General features: G+C 35.6%; 1 protein-coding gene across 1 annotated transcript in view; it reads right to left on the minus strand.

Annotated features, from left to right (window-relative positions):
• Positions 1 to 7,814, minus strand: part of LOC115449952 (membrane-bound alkaline phosphatase) — a 46,239-nt gene extending 38,425 nt beyond the window's left edge. The window contains exon 1 of the mRNA XM_030177849.2: positions 7,708 to 7,814. Within this exon, the coding sequence (XP_030033709.2) occupies positions 7,708 to 7,765 (58 nt within the window). The 5' untranslated portion in view covers positions 7,766 to 7,814. The remainder of the gene's footprint in view (positions 1 to 7,707) is intronic.
• Positions 7,815 to 24,149: the final 16,335 nt, after the last annotated feature.

The raw sequence follows: 24,149 nt of genomic DNA on the forward strand, positions 1-24,149 counted from the left end.
AATTTGTTTATTATTTCATAAAGTTTTAATCCTTTTGTATTTTAATTAATTGTGATAATTGCACATTTTTTACACGTAAACGAAATATGGGTAAATTATTAATTATTAAAATTAAATACCATTTAACGACGAATACAAGCCTAATTGAAATTAATATTTCATATATTGTTTTAAGTACTTTCGCGTTGTTGCATAGGATCCGTGATCCATTCTCACCCATTAAGTAACATGTAAATGTTCTCACGAAGGGAAAGTGAGTAGTCTCTTGTGAGGAACATAGCCGACAAAAGGACAAAACTATGAATTTCTTAAGCGAACCTTTGGTTTCTCCCAACGTACGCAAATGTGCCTTTTGTAAAGACCTAAGGAATTTCATATTGCGATGTGTCTAGCCCGATTCCTGTCGGCTTCCGTTTATGTAGAATCTAATTATCATTGCAACGTCTTGCAGACGGCATTTATGCATATTAGTGCCTATATGTTATGTCGGGTCGTCTTAAAGAAAATTTCACCTTTCGCTACTACAAACTGTCAACCTATTTGTTTTCTTTACGGGCCAAAGTACTTGTAACAAAAGACGCAGAGAGCACACGTTAAAACGTCACGACTATTGCCCAGAATTACGCATTAAAATAATATGTCTTTTGTATTACGCAGATATTATTTTAAACACGTTTCGAGGCAGTTATCTAGTTTAAAGTTAATTTAAATATGCGCAAATAACAAATATCATTTGCAGTTTGGGGCCTTTTTATACGTAACTACTGGATCTACAATATTATGTATTATACATATATCATTTATATTTAGCATCATCAGCATCAGCGATTATTCTAAAAATCGGATTAAAGGTTGAGATCGGGATCGTTTATTGAAAATGACTGTTAAACTCATCTTAAACAAACACATATTAGTAACAAACACCTTTTCTTATCTCCGAAGGGGTAGACAGTAGTGCAATAAGGACACTTAATTTTCATGTGTCCCATGATGTGATAGGAGGCAATCTTATCGCCATATCGAACAAAACTTACTAAGAAGAAAATTCTAATATCACTTTGCCAGATCCGGGATTTGAACTAGAGACGATGATAGTGATGGCTTACTAAGCAATAAATCCTTATATCACTTTGCCTGACCGAGATTCGAACTGGGGGCCTCAGAATAGTGTCGTACCGCAATAATTATTTAAAAATTAATAATGCGTAATGAAACTACGCCATCGAAGCATTATTAAAAGATCATAATAAAGTAAGGATACTTTGACGTAACTACAAAAGGTAGTTGAGGAAACTTCAACCTTGTATAACAGGAAACTATGAAATAAGTAGTTTGAAGGTTTTCTGTTGCAACAGTTTTATCTTGTTTTAGTGATAACGAATTATCACTAACAAGGACTACAAGTATTACGTAAGCACTGGGAGAGGGGGGGTCTATGGCTTACTTTTTTCGATGACATGGGAGAGGTGGTTTTGAACAGTAATTACGTCAGCAATATTTACTTATTTTTTGATAATAAAATTTAGTACGTATCACGTTAGCATTAGAGATGATAGTGCGAACTTAGCTTACTTTTACTATTCACAGAAGGAGGAGTGGAAGGGGGGGGGGGGGTAGAAAATAATAAAACTCTGCTTACGTAAAACTTGAAAGGCATCCAAGACATTGAACTACGCTATCTACGATTGCCTCATTATTATCACTATAATAATCAATCGATCACTAGATTTCTTAAGCAAATAATGTATATCTAAAGATCTATTGGATCTATTGTGCAATTAAATTGATTACAAGTAATTAGCCATCATAAAACTGTGTTGAAAGATATAGAGTCAAGTTATTTGATTCAAATCAAAATATAGACGACAATGCAATTGGACAAGGACAGCCAAACAAGTAACATATAACTGATTGTAAGGAAGGAAAGTAAGGTCAAAAAAGGGCATTTTTAGGGTTCTGAATAATCATACGCCAAACGCAATAATGTTGCTGTTTTTTAATCTTGGTTTTAATTTCTGAGTTTTTATTTTTAGCAGAAATGACAACCCCAGCGTAACTTGTTACAATGTAAATACAAAATTTATTTAAATAGCATAGTCTTAATTTTAGATAGGTATTAATAAATAGATCGACTCACTGCTGAATAACTGTTAATAAATTACAAAATTTTCTAGCAATCTCTGATTTTGGCTTAGATAAAATGTTTTGTTAAATAATTTGTTAATTTGATAAAATAAATGTTGCTGTTATTTAATGCGTTTCTTATGACACAGTAAATTTTTTTTGTATCTTATTTTATCAAATGGTATCTCACTTTAATCAGGGTAACTTAATTTTTTATGCATGTTGCAGGAACCATTCGGGTAAATTTCACGACCAGGTGCATGACGTCACCACACTAGGTGCATTCTAGTACTGGATAAATCTTGCTATTGTTGCCACGGGCCGTAGTTAAAATACTTATCTACAAACGTTAATGCCATCACGTATCATGTACGTCAAGTATGACATAACCTAGCGACTTGTCGTTCAGATATTTTTTTATTGCTTTGAATGACGAGACAAGCTTGTCGTTCGCCTAATGGTAAGCGATACGACCGATAAACAGTAGATACACCATCCATCACCTTTGAATTACAAAGTATTGTTTGGTATTCCACTGCGCTCACCATCTTGAGACATGACATGTTAAGTCTTATTATGTCCAGTAGTTACACTGGCTATAATGTTTTTCAATCCGGAAACTATGACTACACACTGTAGCTTGGTGGTAGAAATAGACATTGCGGTACCTACCCAGATAAAATAGACTAGACGTGCTGTTTATCATATTTACAATTTAAGATACTAACATAAAAAAGGACAGAAACTAATTTGTTACCATACCAGACATTTGTATTCGTCAAGCAACAAAACTATATCGTTTCGATCTGAATGACTAGACAACTGACCTCCAATACGACCACTAGGATTGCATTCATTGTTAGTACAGTATGCGAATACATACACCTATTCATTGCTAGTTACTGCATAGTGCAAGTAATTGAGAATTTAATCAATATTCCAGTATCAAATGCGACTATGTCAAAGTCTCAGTCAATACAGAATCAGTCTTAGTCAATTTAATAATAAAACAGACCTCGTCCTAATGGAGGAATAAGGTTTAATCCGCAATATTGGTTGATAAACTTGGGGTTGCGGGACGAGCAGGGTAGCAGAGGGGGGATTCTGCTGCTCATCTACTCCAATGAGGCGACCCCGGTTCGGGGGACAATGCGGATGATTGGCTTCCCGCTATCCTAGACGTCAAGAGGGTCTTTCGAAATTCGGGGGCTCCATTAGCCCCTTACTAAGTGAGATGGGCAGACTTCGTTCAGCTGTCTTTTTTCAACAGGATATTCCGGGCCGTCTCGTAAGCGCTGAAGGCCACCGCGGGTTTTGGTCGATGGATTGGTAGACTTCACATACATTTTACAAGAGTTAATTGTTAACACAATGCCTTTGCCATCAAATACCAAAATAGTTCTAATTCTAAAATAACGATAACCGTAATTCAATATCACGTTTAAACCGTCAGAAAAACATCGCGTTCGCATATTGAACTTTGGCCGTCAGAAAAAGATATTAAACCAGTCTGACGACACATCAGCGATTATCTATGTAAATATAAATAAAACACGGTGTAGATAAATGAACAATAATGTTGACACGTGCGCTGTATCTGTCTAATTATCGTGAGTTGTATCAACTTGATTGCAGATTATATTATAATAGCCTTGATTAGAGGTGTATATTTGATTATTCGAGTTTTGTTCTTCTATTAGATTACTTCTTATTTATGATTCTTGTTCATTTGTACGTTACACTTTACGTTACATTTTACGTTTTATGTAAATTATGTTACATTGTCTTTTACGCATAGGTTTATTTTACATTTTACGTTTAAAAAAATTATTCTTTTGTCTATCTGACTTAACAATTCAATAAGTTATATATTGTTCTTTATTATTATTTCGATTCAAAATATTCGGTGATGTAGATGGCACACACAGTGATGACAGAAATAATGTCTACGTTTTAGATCAAATCTTAACCGTTTTTATAAGGACACGCCAAAGTGACTTCACTGCACCCGATAAGTGGAATTCAGATAGTGTTGACTGATGACAGCTGTCTATCCCTCGCCAGTCGACATAATTACGCCGGCTTATTTGAAACTGGATATATAGGCTGATCCCATTACGTGGGCCACTATGGCGGGTTTTAACACCTTGAGTACCGTAGTCGCTATCCGGCTTAATGCCAGTATGATACCAGTGCCATTAAGGGTCATATTATAAATGTTTTGCGTCCAATAACCTTGAACTATGGTATATACATTTAAAATTACGTCATGTTTGAAATTAATCGCAAAGAAATATAAATATTAGCTCAAATCTTGTTCTTACAACACTTATCTTACAGAAGTAAAAAATTATCGAGCAAGTAAATTATATTTGTCATCGTTTAGATAAAATGTTAATAAAAACAAGTTGAATATCTGTTTGATTTAACTATTAAAATAAATGACCCTTGTCGTGTTATGCTTTCAATACTTTGTAGTTTGCAGCTCATTCATTACCTATAGTAAACAAGGTACTAGTAACTTTTGGATTGTCTGTAGACAATTTCGTTGATTGACTGAGATGTATGAGGCTAGTAGGTTATTATTAGTATTATGTAGTTATATGCACACTACACACACACACAGAGAGAGAGAGAGAGAGACAAACACAGCTTTGAAAACACATTTGAAACAGATTTTTTTTTGAAACAGATTTGAAATATTGTTTAATATATTTAGTTAACTGCTCATCGGTTATTAATTATTATTGTGTATATCTAGATATTAGGAACGAACTCTCTCCTGACATATAGATATAGAAACATAGTTCAGGAGATTATGAATCCCTCCTCGCCAGTTTCAGCCACGGCGGCCAATATCAACGGAGATTAGCCAGGTACGCAGGAGATATTATAGAGCTAGAATGTGTTTGCGCAATACATAGGTGCACACTTTGTTCCTTCACTCTCATAGTCCGCTGAGACGGCAATCCGACATGACTAAAGACAGATCAAGCGCAGGGCCAACGGCTTTAAGTGCTGGTTCAGGAGATGGTTCCATAACAATATATTATTGTAATAACTAGTACTCAATAAAATATGTTATTATTATAATTTGCGATGCTGAGTATGCAGTATGGAATACTAATCTACAATTAAACTGTTGATTAATTTGGCAGCTTAGATAGTCAGCTTTATAGTATTAAAAACAAAATATTAGCAGATCCTTGTTGTCATTTTGTGTCCTGTATCTGATGCAACAAATTAACATGTGCGCGGCGCCTAATTTTTAGAAATAAATAAAGTATAAAATGTCTTTGTTCAATCAATTTTATTTGCAAAATAAAATACAAGGAAACTAGAATACCTAGAGATATTCCATATACATTTCTTAGATAGGGTAGGGTTGTGAAAGCACAAATTACTCTCAATCAAAGTAAACTTTTACCCCACAGTGAGAATGTTTCGTACATAACTGAAATAATATATGTAGGTACAATGCATCAGGAAGTAATAAAATGCACACCATGCACGACATTTGAGTAAAGATAACTGACGAGTTGTATTTATCCAAATAACACACATTTCATTAAAAATTGTCGCATTCAGATTTTTTCCATGTTAAACATTTACATTTTAGACTGTAGTAAGCTGACATTTGGTTTGTTTTTCAGTGACATCGTTGTTGTTTTCGATTTCAGCAAAAGATTAGCAACGCGGATATTTACATTCAACCTTCGGGGTCATTGCGATTATGTTGAGGAGAAATCGTGATTTAACCTCTTAAAGCATTGATTTCATTTGATAGCATTTTTGAGAAAAGAAAACTCATTGATCTCTAGTTACTTCACCTTTTCACAGGCAATTGTAACTATTAGAACTAGAAAATGATACAAAACAGCTCATAAGAAGCATTAAAGATGACTGTCAAGATATCAAAACACTACAAATGTCATCCTGAAGGCAAGGCAGCTGACTCACATATTTTTCCCGTGCTTTTCTCTTTTGATGATAAGCAAATAAAGTAATCACAGATCAGAAAGATAACAACTTTCGATGATAACCAAATAAACTAATCACCGTTCACTGATCAGAAAAACAACAAGCACTCAATTCTGTCATTGTAAGTGATGAATGATCATGTAAGATCAGCCATGATAACTCGTTATCATCTCGTTTTTGTCATATGGAAATTGATTCGACATGAACGTAACGCGTGAATGACAAAATTTCAAAACCAGCTCCACTCAGGATAAATTTCAAAATAACCTGTTGTAGATAAAGTATAAAAAACATTATCCTCAATGTAAATGCGTAGTGAGTTAGTACTTAAATTATACGCTTGGAAATTTAAATACAAATTCAATGGAAGTTCGATAAAAAATGAAGTATTTACTTTTGTTTTAATTGCTAAAAACAAAACAGATAATGCAATCGTATTTTATGCACTATATCTAAGAAACGAAGTCTACATCCACGAAGGAAAAAGTAACCCAAAGAAAATATAAAGCCTGTCATGCAATTAATGCATTCATATTTAGTTTAAAAGAATAATTTTCTAGAAAGGTTTTCGTTTAGTAAAGCACAAATCATATGAGAAAATAATTTATTAGAACAAACAAGTTATTAAGGATTTTTTACATAGAATCCTAATTCTCATCCGTTTTACAAAATATGATACAAATAAAGAAATTACAACATTTAAATCAGTTCTTAGCCTTTCACTTAAAAGCAAATTAACAGATTTCAATGCTGGTTCCAGTTTTACAACCCAAAAAAACCATCAACATTGTAGGTTTTATTGGAAAAAATATAAAAAAAACGTTGAAATAACGCAAATCAAATTTGACGCAAACGAAGTCGCTAGTAATGCTAGTAAATAAAGATCGAAAATGTTTAAAACGATGTAGTACACTTAATTTGCTGAGATAGTAAACAAAAATTGCCATGTCATGTGCGTGAGTAGAATGGCTGTTTAATCTATTTTTGTTTATATTTTATGTTTATCGCGTACAACTGTTTTATTATTTAATTTATTTTTATATTCTTAAGTGACTGCAGAAGAATTTCTAGTAATTGCCAACTTTTGGAATTTTAGCCAAAATCTAAAATTTATTTATCAAATGTCTTATTTGTTTTGTCTTGACTAATAAAATACACAGGTTTCAAGTTATTTTATATTTACACTTTAAACATTTTATATTATGCCCTCTGCAGTAATAGGAAGCAATTACCAAACGCGAGTTTTTGTGAGAAATAAGTATATCTACCCCGAATCCATTGGCTGATAGGAGTCTGTCTATCTCTAATACCTTTTTCAAAATCGACTGCTAAATTATATTTATAATTATAGTTTTCAACTCTTTCATTACACTTTATACATGTACCATCACTTTCCTTTAATTTATTTACACACGCTTTAAAGTAAAACACAACGGACTAATTTGGATTTTCAATCATCCCTTGAGATGAATTCTCCTAGCTTCCTTACATTATACGAAGTCATGAAAATGGAGGGAAAGTAAAACTGAACACAGAGCGATATCATGGAACTAGAATTTTTTATGAACTATTGCTTCTTATTTAAGCCTTTAAAGTACTTACCCGTGAGACAGAGGGACTGGCAGACTAGCGCGAAGAAGATAAGGACAGCAGCCCACATGGTGCCGACGGCGCCGAGCCGTACTGCCAGACTGTTCAGATTATCATATGAACCAGCTTTATAGCGAACTGGTTGGGTATATACATGGTGCTCCTATATAGTAAACGGTTTGCAAATCCCCAAGCTTGTCTATTTCTATCGCCTGGAGTAGTGTGAAAGGATTTTATTACTAGTTAGCTAGGGATTCAGAGGTTTATCTTTCTCTAGGTGCCGCGTGCAGTACGCAAAATTGTTTTGGAGTGGTATTGTTGCCCTTCATGAGTCAGTTTGTATAAAATATTTATACTGCAGCATATAACCTTAACTTCTATACATTTTGATAGCAAGCTTCATTTTGTACCATTTTAGCAACTATCGCAACCAAGGTGCTAAAACCTGCCATAGTGGCTCAAGTAAATGTTGCGTTCCGAGATTAGTTTTTGTATATCCGATTCAAACATATCTTGTTAGTCGACACTCTACCTGGACTATACTTCGCTTACCGTGAGATGCAGCAGGGTTACTTTATTGTGGCTGTTTAGGCGTTATAGAGATCAAGGGCGTCGCCAAGAGGGGGTAGGGAGGTTCAGCTGCACCCCCCTAGAGATTCTAATAAAGTTGCCTAATGTAAAGCAACCAAAGTCCTAAGTCTTTGACTTGACTTGCTTGATCGATTATTCCCGTACGTCGAAATTCGAATGAATCGTACTCTTACGCTCAATTACGCTCTGCCCTATGTTATTGTTATAGCGGGAGAGGGAGAGTGGGTTAGGAAGATATTGTGCTCTCGACTTTACCTACAATTCATACTTTTCTCATCCTCCATATCAATTATTATTAATAAAAATCTATACGATAGCTTCTAAAAATAGGGTTTGCGCGCCATGTTGCTAAGGGCACTGCATCAGTGAAAAAACATAAATAATATACAATGATAATAAGGAGGGCCGTATCCAGCCCTGCACTAGATACTCTCCCACTACTGGACACTGGTCTTCTTTACTATTAATACAATAGTCCAGCCAAGGGCGTAGCTACTGCCGAATTAGTCGCATCATTGATACGGGGCTATGAGGCCCCTCTTGGCTCATACCTACATTAAACTAAGCAGACGCCCAAAAGTTCGGACTCCCCTGAAGGGACCCCCACAAATTAAGGTATAGGGCCCCACTATGGCAAGTTACGCTACGTAAGTCCATCACGCTTTTCATGCTAGTCTTTATAACTTTAAAGTAATCATATGTTGAAACACCCTCTATAACCCCACGCTCGACCACCGTGGGCCTAAACTATGGATGTGGCTGACGCACACCGTTATCACTTCTCCAGATTATTTCATTTTTAACCAATTATCTTATTATACATAATGTTTTCAAGTCTCGTGCTGAAATGTGAATTGTGTCATTGTATTGTTTAATTAGGATCATAGTTGTAAAGGTAAAGTAAATGGTAATTATATGTGGAGCTGCTGTTTCTCAGGAAACCAATGCAATATGAATGGCTTTTTTTTCGCATTAATGGTAAGTGAGAATACCCTCGTTACGCCTTGAATATTTTTTTTCCTTTAACTTCTAGCATTATATTTAAGAGTGGTTCCTGGTGGTAGGGTATATTTTATATCGGCCCGTAGTCCACGTACGTGTCGCGTTTCAGGATCAGCTTGTGTATATCCTATACAACAGGCCGGCATAATTGTGTCGACTGCCGAGGGGTAATCATCTCTCGTCAGTCGACATTCTATTGAAGCCCACTCCACTTATCATCAGGTGCTGTGAGGTCACTTTGGCGTGCATGTATAAAAAAGCAATCATCAGGTGGCTATGCTAAAAATAGTTGCAAATCATCACCATCTCACTAACTAGTCAATTTTGCAAGGATATTGGATTGAAGTTGTCTAGGTAGTTCGCAATACTATGTTATATAGCTATTCTTCTATATATATAAAAATAAATCCCTATTTCCCTTGGTCACGCCATCACGCGTGAACGGCTGGACCAATTTCATTACTTTTTTGTTGTGTTTGTTATTGTCAGGAGAAGGTACTTATGAAAGAAAAAATTTAAAAAATTACGCGTTAAATTACAAAATTTAAGAAAACTTAACGAAAATATTCATTTTATACAGCTGTCAATTGTTTGAAATAACTGTCAGCGAGTGACAGAATGCGCACTGCAAATTCATAGTTAAGACGGGACAACGTCTGGCGGGTTAACTAGGCTAAAATAGAAATTTCCAAAGAAGTTTCCAAATTTCCATATTTTTACCATATACGTGGCTAAATATATTTGCTTCTTTACGGGTAAATAAATATTTAAAAATACGTAATCAAAATAAAGGTAATTGAAAATTATGCATATTGTGACGTTAAGACTTTTTAATTTTAATACCATCTATATATAAAATAACTGCTTTACCCCCGAAAAGTACCATGGCGAAAATAATTACCATAAATATAAAAGCCATAGGTTTTTTTTTAGGTCCACGAAACTAGGCAATAACCAAGATACAAACTTTATATTAAGTAAACATTAGAAACGGAACTGTGTGTACGACTTTCTAGAAGTAAACGCTATAGGCAATAAAAGTAAAATAGGAAGTAGGTAAGTTATACTGTGTTTAAGTTTATAATATTATTACTGAAAGCATGCTCATAAATGTTGATATTAAAGCTCCCCCAATAGATGGCGCCACATGAGTTTTACATCGCGATATGGTTCGGTGTTAATCAAAAGCATAGGAAGCGAAAGATATATGTATTTAAATACTGATTGATGTATTCTGACATGCATCTTGCATACAAGTGTGTTTTTCACTTATTATTAATAGATAATAAGTGGAATCCGATTTTTTGTGGCGCTCGTTACGGCGAGGCTTATATTTGACTAGCTTATTGCCCGCGGCTCTGCACGCGTGAAAAATATTTTCCGGGATGATAAAGTCACGCTATACGTGTACCTGGGATAGAAAGTAGTATATTTTCTTCTCAGGGTCTTAAATATTTTCTATACCAAATTTCATTTAAATCTGGGTAGTTTTTAAGTTTATCGCGTTCAAACAGACAGACAGATGCGACGAGGGACTTTGTTTTATATTATATATGTGTATATATAATATTATATATGTTTTTAGAACTTTTTAAGAGGAACAATTCCGTCATACATACTTGTTGCGTAACTATAAACGTTTACTCAGCACCTCTCGCGTTTCCCATAATCGCTGATGTCTTATCCTCTCTCAGCGGCCGTCCTGAGCCGAGGCCGTGACCCTTTAGAGAGTCGCCCACAGCATGGGTATTTAAGAGCTCCCAGTGCCTAAAGCACTCACCCGCAAGAGCGGAGTGTTTGTATAAGCCGGCCCTGCGAGGCTAACAAACATATGTCCAGGTTCAAAAAAAAATACTCAGTGCACGCAACGAATGCTCTCAAAAAGCATACATTTTCCCCGATTTTGCAACATTTTTATTTATGTACCGCACCCATTAGTCAAAATGTTATATTATATACCCCATAGCTTTCCTTGATAAATGAACTTCTGAACAGTAAAATATTTTTTCAACTCGAACAAGCAGTTTTTGAGGTTAGCGCAGTCAAATCAAAAAACTCTTCAGCGTTATATAATATATACCTATAGATTGAATGAATGAATAGCGCACTATATAACCTTAACGATAAAAATAAGAAAAAGGAAAATAAAGTTATGCTTATCATGATGTCAAGATTTTGAATTTTAATATAATATAAAGTTTTAATTTGTAAAATACCCGCTGCTTTGGTCCGGATAGTAACGAAAATAATTACCATAAACCATAAACAATAATATAAAAGTCAACAGTTTAATATTACTGAAAGTACGCTTATAAATGTTGATATTAAATCTCCCTCCAAGAGATGGCGCTACACGCGTTTTATATCGCGATATAGTTTAGTTTAAACCAAAAGTATAGGAGGCAAAAGATACTTAAATGTATCTAAATACATACCCGTTCACGTTTAATTACGTTTTTCACTTATTATTCATAAATTATAAGTGGAATTCGATCTTTTGTGGCGCTTTTTTATTGACTAAGCTTATATTTAATTAGAAGAGGTGAGGGATCAATAATTTTTTCTTAAATTTCGAGCAAGTCACTGATTGGACTGAAGACTGAAGCTAAATTGCCCGTGTGATGACTTTTTTGTTTTTTTTGATAACATGACACTATGATTGTTAGCCTGACAAGGACATCGTAAACACATCGGACGTTTAGGTAAGCGCTTTAGGCGCACGCAACCCTTGAAAATTAAGCGACCATGCTGAGGGCAACCCACTAACGGGTTACGAACCTCGGCTCAGGACGGTCACTGGGAGAGATATCAATGATTATGGATGCGTGTCAAAATGTGAGAGAAGTATTAAGCTTCTCGATATTAGCCCATTTGTAGGGACGTACCTTAAAAGATAATTGTAATAGTTGATATAACTATGCCATACCAATAAAATAGTGTTGGATCCAAAATGTAAAAGATGAAACGACTCCAGTTATTTCTAGTGAATTTGCAGTTTTCCCAAACGTAATATGTCTGGTTAGATGGAAACGCGGACTACAAGATCCGACTTTGAGCATGCGCAGAAGGACCTTAAGAACTTATAGCATAGTTTTATGTGTTTTCTGAGACACGTTCCGCAAACTAATATCAAATTCAAAGCAACGCGAACTCATAACAGAAGTACCCTTATTTCAGTGGAGTAATAGAAGTTAATTTTCTCTTATTATCTTTTCAGGACCATCATTTATGTCACAAGGTAAGAACATCGTTAGCCTGATGTTAAATCTGTTTTTAACATAACAAACACTAGAATTTTCTGGAGAACAAGTATTTAAAGACTAATAAATCTAGCAGTTCGTAAAAGCAGAATGAAACCCTGTGGAGTTTCAATACAAAAATTAGAAAAACCCACAAAAGTATTGCTAGAAATTAAAATTGAAATTGATTTTTTTTTATTACAGCTAAACATAATAAAGATGACATACAAACAAAATGAAACCTTAAAGCAGTAGAACAATGTGTTTGTTGATCACAATGTATCTGCGAACTATTTCCCTCCATTACGTCACTAGACAAGTCTGTATCGCGGAGATCGAAACCTTAGAATTCTGGACCTCCAGGAGTCAGGACCCATTCTATCGATATCTTGCAATATCACTGATGAATTGCAGAGAATGCCAGTCCATTCACCTCGAAGGTACAATTCGATGCATGAATAACAGCCATTGAATGTTTAAGGAGGATGCGAGCAATTTCACACTTTGTATTGTAAGTTAATAAAGGTACCTGATGTTCATTCCGTCAGCTGTTGCCCTTTGTATATTGGAAGAAAAAGATTAAATATTGTAAATAGTTGTTTAAAATTAACCCATTAACATCACAGAATGGACTGGTAATACCTCCGTTTGATCATTTGTTCCGCTTAGACAATGACAAAGAAGAATACAGGAAGCTGAATGACAACCTTCAACAATGAAGAGGCACTAGAAGAAGAATGTTCAATGTTACTACAAATGTTACAACTCTAGAAAAGACGCGTCCATTTATCTCAACTGTTTTGTCTAGCAACTAACATTTATCATTTGTCAACATGCCATACCTCCTCCAATTTTTGTAAGAAAGGAGGAAAAATGATGTATTAGTTCCAGTCACAACGTAAACAAACATAATATAAACAAACTAGCTTTTGCTCGCAGCTTCATCCGTGTGAAGGAATTTTCCGGTATAAAATTCCCCTATATATTTTTCCGGGATAAAACGTATTCTATAACCTTTCTAGGATCTTAAACTATCTCCATACCAAATTTCATAAAAATGCGTTCAGTAAATTTTGAGAAAATCGATAACATACAGACAGAAAGCGTAACTTTGTTTTATAATGTGTCTAGATAATAAAAAATGGCTGATCGCGGCCGTGACCGGTGGATGACCCCTCAGCATAAAGTTATTTAATGCACACCATAATACAATGCTGATTTTCAATAGTCACCTTAAATGACGTATCTACGGGCGTCAAACCAGCTAACAACAGTAAAAAACAGTAAAGCGGCGATAGCCTAGTCGAGTGTGGAATGGACTGCCGAGATGAATGTCTGCAGGTTTAAAACCCAAGGGCACACACACATCTTGGATTTTTCTAAAATAATGTGTGTATTAAAATTATACTAGGGTCACCCCCCAAGTAACCATGAAGGCTGCAGTCTTCGAAACGTCGGGAGAAAAATAAAAAACAAAAAACCGCGATAGAATTCGGAAAGTAGTTTAATTTTAATGTCAAACTTTCGCGTAAACATAAGAAATCATTATATAATGTGTGTATTCTTTGTGAATTATTGTTTGCTTTATCGGTGAAGGAAAAACATCGCGAGGAAACTTGCATACCTGAGAAGTTGTTTATTGGAATTTTGAGATGTGTTAAGTCTACCAGTCATAAAGCCACCAAGCCAGCATGGTGGACTAAGGCCTAATTTCTCTCAGTAGTGCCCAGCAGTGGGACAGTATATAATATAGGGATAATATTATTGGCTACAATAGCCAATTCACCAATGACATTTAGTCAAAATTCCAATATTTGTGCTAACATTGGCTCCATATTGTACCATAGAGCGACCTACAAAACGTACCGTAGTCACAAAAACTTGACATTGACCGTACGCGTGATTGAATTCATCGCAAGTGCAGTCCTAGATTGATTAATTGGCCCTTATTCTTGACATCATTTCAATGACCGCGACATGTGAGAATTTAATTATTAATTTTGATTGATATATTTTAGTTATTATAAAATAGCTGATGCTTATGTGTCTGCCTGCGCTTAAGACCTGGGACAAATGTCCCTTTGTGTACTTCCCAGGATAAAAATAGCCTATAATAAGTTATTCGGGACTTGATCTCTTTCAGTATTATATTAGTAGAACTAGCTTCCGCTCGCAGCTTCGCCCGCGTGGATTTCGGACTTCAAAAATGGAGCCGGTCGCGAACGTTCGAGAATGTTCGTTTTACGAAGCTACTCGCTAGGTGATTCGCTAGCCTCTAGGTGCCAAGCAAGCCGCCTGCCTGTGCGTTCGCGACCTTATATATATACAAAAATAATCCTTATAGCATGATTCAGTATTCACGCATGATGGCTTATTATTAGCGTATTTCATGTATAACTTTGGTGTTTCTATACCGATTTCTATGATTCTTTTTATGGAATATTTAATAATGTTAACTTTTATAATTAGGGATGACTGAGAGTGTTATAAACGTAAGAGTAGACAAATATAATGAGAATGCTTCGAACTGCTAAGCTATCGGGAGTTACACGTGTTATTGTGAGTCAACCATAAAAGATAGACATATGCTGTGGTGGGATATTTTTTACATAATTTTAAGGAGAACATTTCCGTCATACGTGATTTCTGTGTAGCTTTAACCATTAAGGTTGCACACGCGACGGAAGCTTAAAAAATGGAATAACTTCTCCCGTTTTCCTAACATTTCCCTTCACTACTCTGCTCCTATTAATTGTAGCGTGATGAAAAGTATACTATAACCAGCACAGGAGTATGACAAATAATTGTACCAAGTTTCGTTAAAATCCGTCGAGTAGTTTTTGTTTCTATAACGGTTATACAGACAGACAGACAGACAGACAAAAATTTTACTAATTGCATTTTTGGCATCAGTGTCGATCCCTAATCACCCCCTGATAGTTATTTTGGAAATATATTTCATGTACAGAATTGACCTCTCTACAGATTTATTATAAGTATAGATTTATTATAAGTATAGATAGAAGATATTGGATCTATTTTTTTTTTGTTGTGGAAATGCCGTTATTATCACCGGGGGTACCCTGCTAACGGTGTACAAGCGATCCCCCGGCTTAGCAACCACGGCAGCCCCATGTTGAGTTGGTGGGCCCTACCGCTATCACTGCAGCCTCGGTAGCCTGCAGCTAGACGGTCTTAGGGCCCGGGAGGAAGAAGGGAGGGGATAGAGGGAAGGAAGAGAAGAGGAAGGAATAGGAGTTCTTAGGATGGTTGGAAGGAAGGGAATGGAAATGTTCACGAACCCTTAGACAGACCTCAATGTGAATTTAGCAACCAAGAGGCATACACACGAGCTGTGCGCCTAGGGTCGCGGCAAATGTGCCCCCATGCATGGGCGTGCATTTGGTGTGGAGACCAAGAGTACAAGAATTGCCTCTGGGGGTAACATGTATCTAATATTAGTTGTAGTTAAATATAGTCATGTCAAGAGACTTGGCGTCCTTCGATTATAATAGTCTGAATTATGCCGGCTTGTCTTACTGGGTTTAGTGGCGAAAGGTGAAATTTTCCGAAAAGGAACCCAACACAACTTACAAGTAATACTATGTAAGAATGCAGTCTGAAAATCGTTCTGATGATAATTAGATTCTAAATAAAGAGAAGCCGACAGGAATTTGGGTATATGGGTTTGCTACTGCTGGGTTTGTGTTACCGCCTGTCCGCTATGGTTGGTTTTAATAATAATAAGCGGTGGTAAAGTTAGACGGATAAAAAAAACAAACAATCAGTCAACGAAAATTTATGTATATTTTTTTTATTTCAGAAATGCTGCCAGTCCATCAATCCATGTTACTTGATGTACTATTGTGCACCGGGTATCCGAGGAGTTACTAAGACGTGTAAGTATGCTGGAGACTGTTTAATCGGACTCCAATTTGCACGCTCCAACCATATTTATAAGCATGCACGCCCATCCAAGGGGGAAATTTGTCGAGGCTCTAGGCATACACTTAAATGTATATACCTCGTGGTTTACAATTCACAATGCGACCTATTTATTTATTTATTTTTATTTAATTGGCTCATAAAGACAATTACACCAATTACAAAATATTATTATAAACTGAATAAAATTCGATTCAAAACCATGATATGAAAAATAATAAAAAAAATCAATTAGCTCAATAAAAATACAATCAAGCATTTATCTCACAATATCTCAGGCATTCAGCCAGTATCACTTTCCATTCATCGACAAATAAGTCACAGTCGGGACTCGCATTGAGCAAGGAATTTAGTGCGGCTACGGATCGTGGTATGGGAAAGTTAGTACGTGCAACAGTTCGGCAAGGTGGTATTGAAAATAAAGGGTGTCTTCTATTACGGATGTAGTTGTTGGGTACAAAGAAACGACACAATAGATTGCAAACTTCTTCCCTCCTCCCGTCCTAAGAGGGTTCCTTCTTTTTCCTCCACACTTCCTTCCACAGATATCCCTTCCAACTTTCTTCTAGATCCCTGGAGTCGCTAAGTCAAAGGATTGCAGCATCACATTCGCAGGTTTCCTCCGGTGTTGATTGCGGAGTCAGATAAAACAAACACATCAATGAAGTTAAACAATATTTTTTTATTGCAGCAATACTGTCAGTATGGCATGAGGATGCCGCGTGTTTAACATTGTACTAATAAAAATAACAAACGTGGTTGTATTGCAATAAATATTGACACTTGCATTAATTACCGTTTGTCTGCATATTTTATGATGAGACTAAGCCTGATATGCTGCGATCATGTTAATTTTACGCCATTTAAAAAAAAAATCACTTATTTACATTTGGTCTAGTGTACAAAACTGGACCTATGTTTCTCTTCAAATTAAATTGAAGTTGAAACCCTTAGGTCTGTATTATGGATAAATGGTTTTTGGTAGATAATTTAGGGTGTCAGCAACAGTTTCGCGTAGCTATCTCAGTGTAACAAGATATCCCAAGGCCGTCCCGTATGTGCCGAAGAAGGCTACCGGGTTTTGGCTGGTATGCCGGTGGTATACAGGGGTTAAGGACTCAGTCCAATGTTCGCTTGGATGATGTTATACTCCCGAGTGTCGACATTGGGCCGCAAGACCGGTGAAACCAACATAACCGTTCCACTCAACTGCTAAGTGCCCGTAACGCGTTCTTTTCTCGCGAAAAAAAGGCAACCAATTTCACTGTTCGACCCAGGGATCGAATCCGAGACTTCGCCCAGCAGTCGTACCGTAATACAACTGCGCTTCCGAGGTAATCAAATTGTAAACATCATATTATTAACATTAAATATATTAACTAATGTATTCATCGTCATCAGCCGCAGGATATCGACTGCTGAACATGGGCCTCCCTAAAATACTTCCAAATCGACCTGTTGGTAGTGGCCCGTATCCAGCGATCTCCTGCGAACTTTATGAGATCATCTGTCCACCTCGTGGGTGGATGTCTGATGTTGCACTTGCCAGTTAGTGGCCTCCACTCCAGAACCTTCTCGCCCCATCGGCCATCAGTAAATATAAATCAAACATCAATAATAAAGTAACTAATTAATCTTTTACAATTCTTCATTCACACTGCGACTGTCTCTAAGGTTTAATATAACAAATATTATCTTAGCTCTATAACATGCTAAGTTTATCCGTTTATAGTGGTTAGACAATCTGGTACACAATGGGTAATAATGTACTTAAATCCATGTGCTAAATGGAAGTTAGATGCGAGGAGTGAATATATTATCAAGGATTTTTTTACACGTGTACAACAGAGACCCCTACTGCATCTAATGGTAAGTGGAGTGGGCTCCAATAGAATGTCGACTGACTAGAGGTGATCCCTCAGCAGTTGAGACAACTATGCCGGCCTGTTGGAACCGGATATACACAGGCCGATTTCGGACCGCGACACTTACTTAGGCTTCTATGATGGGTTTTAATTGTGTACGGAGGTCGCTATCTGGGCGGATATAAGATATATCCTACCACCAGTAGCAGGTAAATTAAGGATCAACATTATTTCATGTTTCATCAAATGTTTCCTCAATTTTTATACCAATTTTATAACCTAGCTTATTATATTTTAGCTATCTATCGAAATGAAGTTAATTTTCGTTAGTATCGCGATACTTTATAGTAATTTTCTTTCCCGAAGTCTCGAAGACTGCAGCCTCATGATCACGAGGCGTATTGAATTATATTATGTATAATTGTAAAATGTAGGTAGATTTGTAACTTTGACTTTTCAGACGACCTACCTCTCAGTTCAAGCCTTTAATAATCTTTTAATTATGAACATAACATTAACTACAATATTTTCTTTAGTTTTAGTAGATTTATCTGTTGTTATTTTAAAGATAACATTTACTCAGTTATTACTAATTTGACAAGGATTTATCAAGCAAATTATGTTTTTGGGCCGGAGACGCGCCTTTATACGGCAGATAGGAAGATATAAAACTATGGAATACACTTATTGTTTTAATGTGTAAGTGTATCATTTATTTAAGTTTTATTATATTCATGTATGGCATCCATACTGAATGCTTGGACATGTTTTCACGTTTTTTATTTTTTTATTATTAAGTTACTGAATACCAATTTGATGTCTGTACGTCACATGGGCATTTTATTGAAAACCAGCGCTACAGTATTACATAGGTGGTATTACAGTATATAGCTGAATGGGAGGCCCATTGTTGATGCAATAATTGTTTATATTATGTAGGATTTTGTGTTTTTAATTGTGTATCTTTGTTTCAACAATAAACTTCTATCTTTTTTCTTTCTATTTAATTATAAATGTCGAAGACTTCTGCTAGACGAAAACTTCATAAGATGTGTAAGTGGAGAAGCCAAGATCTATTTCGTGCATTATGGTAGTCTACCTTGATACTAAATGGGCTCTTCAGCTTCTATCTATGATTTAACTTCTTTATTCTTCGATCTAAACACCAAGAATATGTATCAGAAAACTGAAGAATGAGGAGGTATTTGGGGCTCCGAAAATAGTAGCTAATATGCGAAATTAATAGCAAGCTAGCACTTAGAAATTCTTTTCTGTGAATCAATAGTACTACATATATGTCAACAACGTGATTCTGCTTTGGTATTTCTTGGAAGATTTAAATCAATTATGAATCGATGACCGATGCTTGATATTAACGCTTTGATAGTTAGTGGTAATCTAGCAATCGATCTACAATCGTCAGGGCCTATTTCACAACTTTCAAGGAAATATTATTTATTTATTGTCATATTAAAGTAGTGTGTAGTACTTATTTTATAACTATTAATTTGAAAGCATTAGAGTCTGAGTTTTATATTTGGTCTCTGTATATATTTATGTGACGAGTAGCATTTACTCAGTCGTGAAAGAGGCCCTTGATTTTAAAAATGTCCAACAACTGATCCCACTAAACCGACGCGATTTCATCTTCAATATGCCAAGTGTTATGAAGTAATCTCTTAAACTCTATAAACATACCACACAGAACAAAGCGATGTAAATGCATTTTTAAAAGTCCGATTCCACTCAATTTATTATTTAAATAAATTCCAGTGCCACACCTCAGGCGCATGACGCGTGACAACAACGTGTGGTGTGGCTGCTACGAGTGTTGTGATTGGTCGACGCTGGCGACGCACGTGCTATCTGCTGACGTCAGCGTACAGGCGCGGACGTAGGCTGGAATGGGGGGCACAGCCCTGTATTTATATATTTGTATAATATAAATCTTAATTTTTATTATGTTCTAGATTAAATTGCGAAATGGTCGCAATCAAAAGTGTTTCTACTCGCACTATCTTAGTGAGTAAAGTCTAATCTCTATATAGTAAAGAAAGCCTGTGCCTAGCCGTAGAATACATGGGTATTATAATTAGTTTACAATATTATAATATGTTTAGTAATAATGTCGTCTAAATATCATTCTAGTTCCAAAATTCATCAAAATAAAAAAAAATGTGGTAATTTTTAGCAAACATACTCATAATTTTTATGACTAATTCATCTCTGAATGAAAATCTGTTATCGGAAACGTCGAGTGTTTTTTAACCACGAGACTGCTATCAACACAGATAACCGAAATAAAAATATATTCACTCTAATTATACTTTATAAGTTTATTAATACGACTAAGATCGCATCATGGTAACTATTTCACGGAAAATCGTAAAAGGACACCTTTCTAGCTTGTTTTTGGATTTCCAATAAACCCACACTTTAAAGGTTACAACACATCCCTGTTTTTTCAAGAATTATGGCTGTTTTACTGGTGGTATTTAGTATGTCGGCGAGGCTACGGTAGGTACAATTGCAATATCTATTTCTACCGCTAAGCAGCAGTTGAACTCACTGTTGTGAAGAAAATAGTGTTGCTATTGGTTATGTGCGGTCGTATCGCTGCCCATCAGGCGAGTGGCATGCACGTTCCGTCATTCAGTTGCAATAAAAAAAAAAAGTTGATGCAGAATTTATATCAATTAATAAAAATCAGGCTCATTCGCTCTTTTGTCAACATATATAAAAAAAACTTAACAAGGTTGACTTAGTTTAAGTGGAAAGAGTTTAGTTTGATATTATATTATTCGCCAAATAATTATGATTCGGGGATCATGCCTATTTCACTTCACCACGATATGAAAGAGAACCTAATCGCGAGTATGAGACATGCCCTCGCTAGTCGCTTTTTGAAAGTTGACACTGAGTTGTCGAAATACAACTTCGTTTGCAAAAATAAACCTTAAACTTAGAGAAATAAAAGTTGAACTACTTAGCTGCTATGGCGTTCTCTCTGGATCTCTGTTCTGCCTTGCGTTTCGTCTCTGAATGAAGAAGCGGTTTTTAGACCGACCTAAAAAATTAAAACCTAGTTTACGTCTCTTTTCTTTTTCATTTTAAAGTTAACGTACAAGAAATTAGTTTCATGTTTTACCACAACATAGTGACGTTTTTTTAGGATTTTTTATTTAATTAAACATAAAATAACGTGTTCACTTCTTGAGCGATGTATTCCGGTCACTCTTCCTCTCTATCTGCTGACAATTAGTTATACATGACAATGATTAAAAACAAAATATGATTTCAATTTGGGCCCCCTGCAGGACCATTTTGAATTCAAAATTCGCACCTGTAACACTATTATTTGCGTGTTTTGTATTATGATTTGTGAAGGTTGTAGAGACTGTTAAAGAACACAAAAGTAAAACTAACCGTCCATAGAAATGTGACTACCGACTTTTAAACAGTTATATTAATAATAAGATATTAGCCTTGTATATACTGTCCCACTGCTGGGCACGGGCCTCCTCTACTACTGAGAGGGATTAGGCCTTAGTCCACCACGCTGGTCTAGTGCGGATTGGTAGACTTCACACACCCTCGAAATTCCTATAGAGAACTTTTCAGGTATGCACGTTTCTTCACGATATTTTCCTTCACCGTTAAAGCGAACGATAATTCACAAAGAATACACACGATTTTTAGAAAAGTCAGAGGTGTGTGCCCTTGGGATTTGAACCTACAGACATTCGCCTTGGCAGTCCGTTCCACATCCAACTAGGCTATCACCGCTAACAAAATATTAGAAACAGCTACATTAGAATCTGCCCAAACTGAATACGTTTAAGATAAGTCATAATTGGATAGATGTTTGCATTTTTGTTTTTGCAAGGTCGCTGTCAGATTGGGCAGAATAAACTTTGATAAAAAACGGTTTATTTACGGATTCTTTGGGTGAAACAATATTGTTTTAAACGGTGGAAATCACGAATTCCGTGACAACATGACATATTTAAGTAAAATGTATAAGATAATACAAATATAATATTTAAAAAGTAATATTTGAAATAGCCATTTTATGAGTTCCAAGATAGTCTCTTATCTTTGTTTTGTAATAATATTTTTTTTTTATTGTAATGCTGGCTCTACATTTGGCATACTTGAGTGAATTTTTACATTATTTGTCTAATGTAACATCAACTTTGAATTAATATTTTGAGCCACAAATATTTTGACGAATATGCCAAGTTTAGTGCTAGCTTAATTTCTTGTCTTCCGCTTTGCGAGGGAAGCGGAAAATATACTTCTAACTCCTCCTTATTCTTCGATTAATTTCGTTGCGGATTAATACTAATAAGTCCTTTGCAAGAAAGGTCAAACTTCAACGTTCGGTGTCATAAAATGCATTTCACTGCCGATGGTAGTTTAAAGGAGTTGCAATAGAGGATGTAAGGGTGGGATAATCTTGAGTGTAGGCTAGTAAGTATGGTTCTTTTACTTTAACAGACTCTTTAACTTAAAGATTTCATACATGAAGTAATATAAATAAATAAATACAAAATTTATTCACATATCAATTTTATTAAAATGTCTCTCCTCCATATGAAGCTTGTATAATCATCTAATTACATCAAGGACTAACTTGCATACCTACATACATTATACATATGATTTACATGTCTTCTGGCACCTCTGTTATTGCATAACAAATTAGGCTTCATCAGATATTACAGCGGATAATATGAATCTAGACTTTAGAGGCTTTAACTTAAGGCTTATAAAGCAAATAAAAGTAATGTCTCTTGTTGAGGAAATCAGATTTAAGTAAGCACCAATCCACAAAAACTGTAGCCTATCCATCCGTTTAGATATCAAGCCAAAAGGAAATAAGTTCCTCCAAAGAAATATCAACCTTCCCGCCCATCTATTACTTACTGCTTGAAATTTATGAGCAGTATTGCTATTTTTTTAAAAGTGGCGATAGCCTAGTTGGGTGTGGAACGGACTGCCAAGACGAATGTCCGCAGGTTCAAATCCCAAGGGCACACACCTCTGAATTTTCTAAAAAATCATGTGTGTATTCTTTGTGAATTTATCGTTCGCTTTAACGGTGAAGGAAAACATCGTGAGGAAACCTGCACATCTGAGAAGTTCTCTATAGGAATTTCGAAGGTGTGTGAAGTCTACCAACCCGCACTAGGCCAGCGTGGTGGACTAAGGCCTAATCCCTCTCAGTAGTAGAGGAGGCCCGTGCTCAGCAGTGGGCAAGTATATAATACAGGGCTGATATTATTATTATTATTATTGCTATTTTTTATCAATACTCATGGTTAATATTATGCGAATCTTTAACAGCTGTTTTCAATAAACGATCTCAATATTATCTTTGATCAATTTGAACAGCCAAACAATGTTAATATACTTTGACTGCCCTTTTTCATTATTCCTCTTAATCTATCCAATGGTTGTCTCTAAGAGATTGCCTCAAGCGATAAGACCACCAATTGGACCGTTCTGCCCCCAGTTTTTAATCTTAAGCACAGTATTTTTGTTGCACAATAAAGCTATTAAATTAAATAATAAGTAAGTAATTTATAAGCATGTAAAAGAACTGTTCTGATTAGTCCATTTCCACGATAGATTAAAAAAGCGGTTAAATTCGTTTATAGAAAACGGCTATCAGTAGATTATAATTAAAACGGTCGTTAGTACATACGTTATTTGTTTGTATGGATAAATGTTATCCATTAAACTGAAGTTACAGTTCTAATTTATTCCTACCAACAGTTTATATTTGATCTAGTACAGTTGTATCCAA

The sequence above is a fragment of the Manduca sexta genome, chromosome 14, assembly GCF_014839805.1.
Source record: "Manduca sexta isolate Smith_Timp_Sample1 chromosome 14, JHU_Msex_v1.0, whole genome shotgun sequence".
Lineage (NCBI taxonomy): Eukaryota > Metazoa > Arthropoda > Insecta > Lepidoptera > Sphingidae > Manduca > Manduca sexta.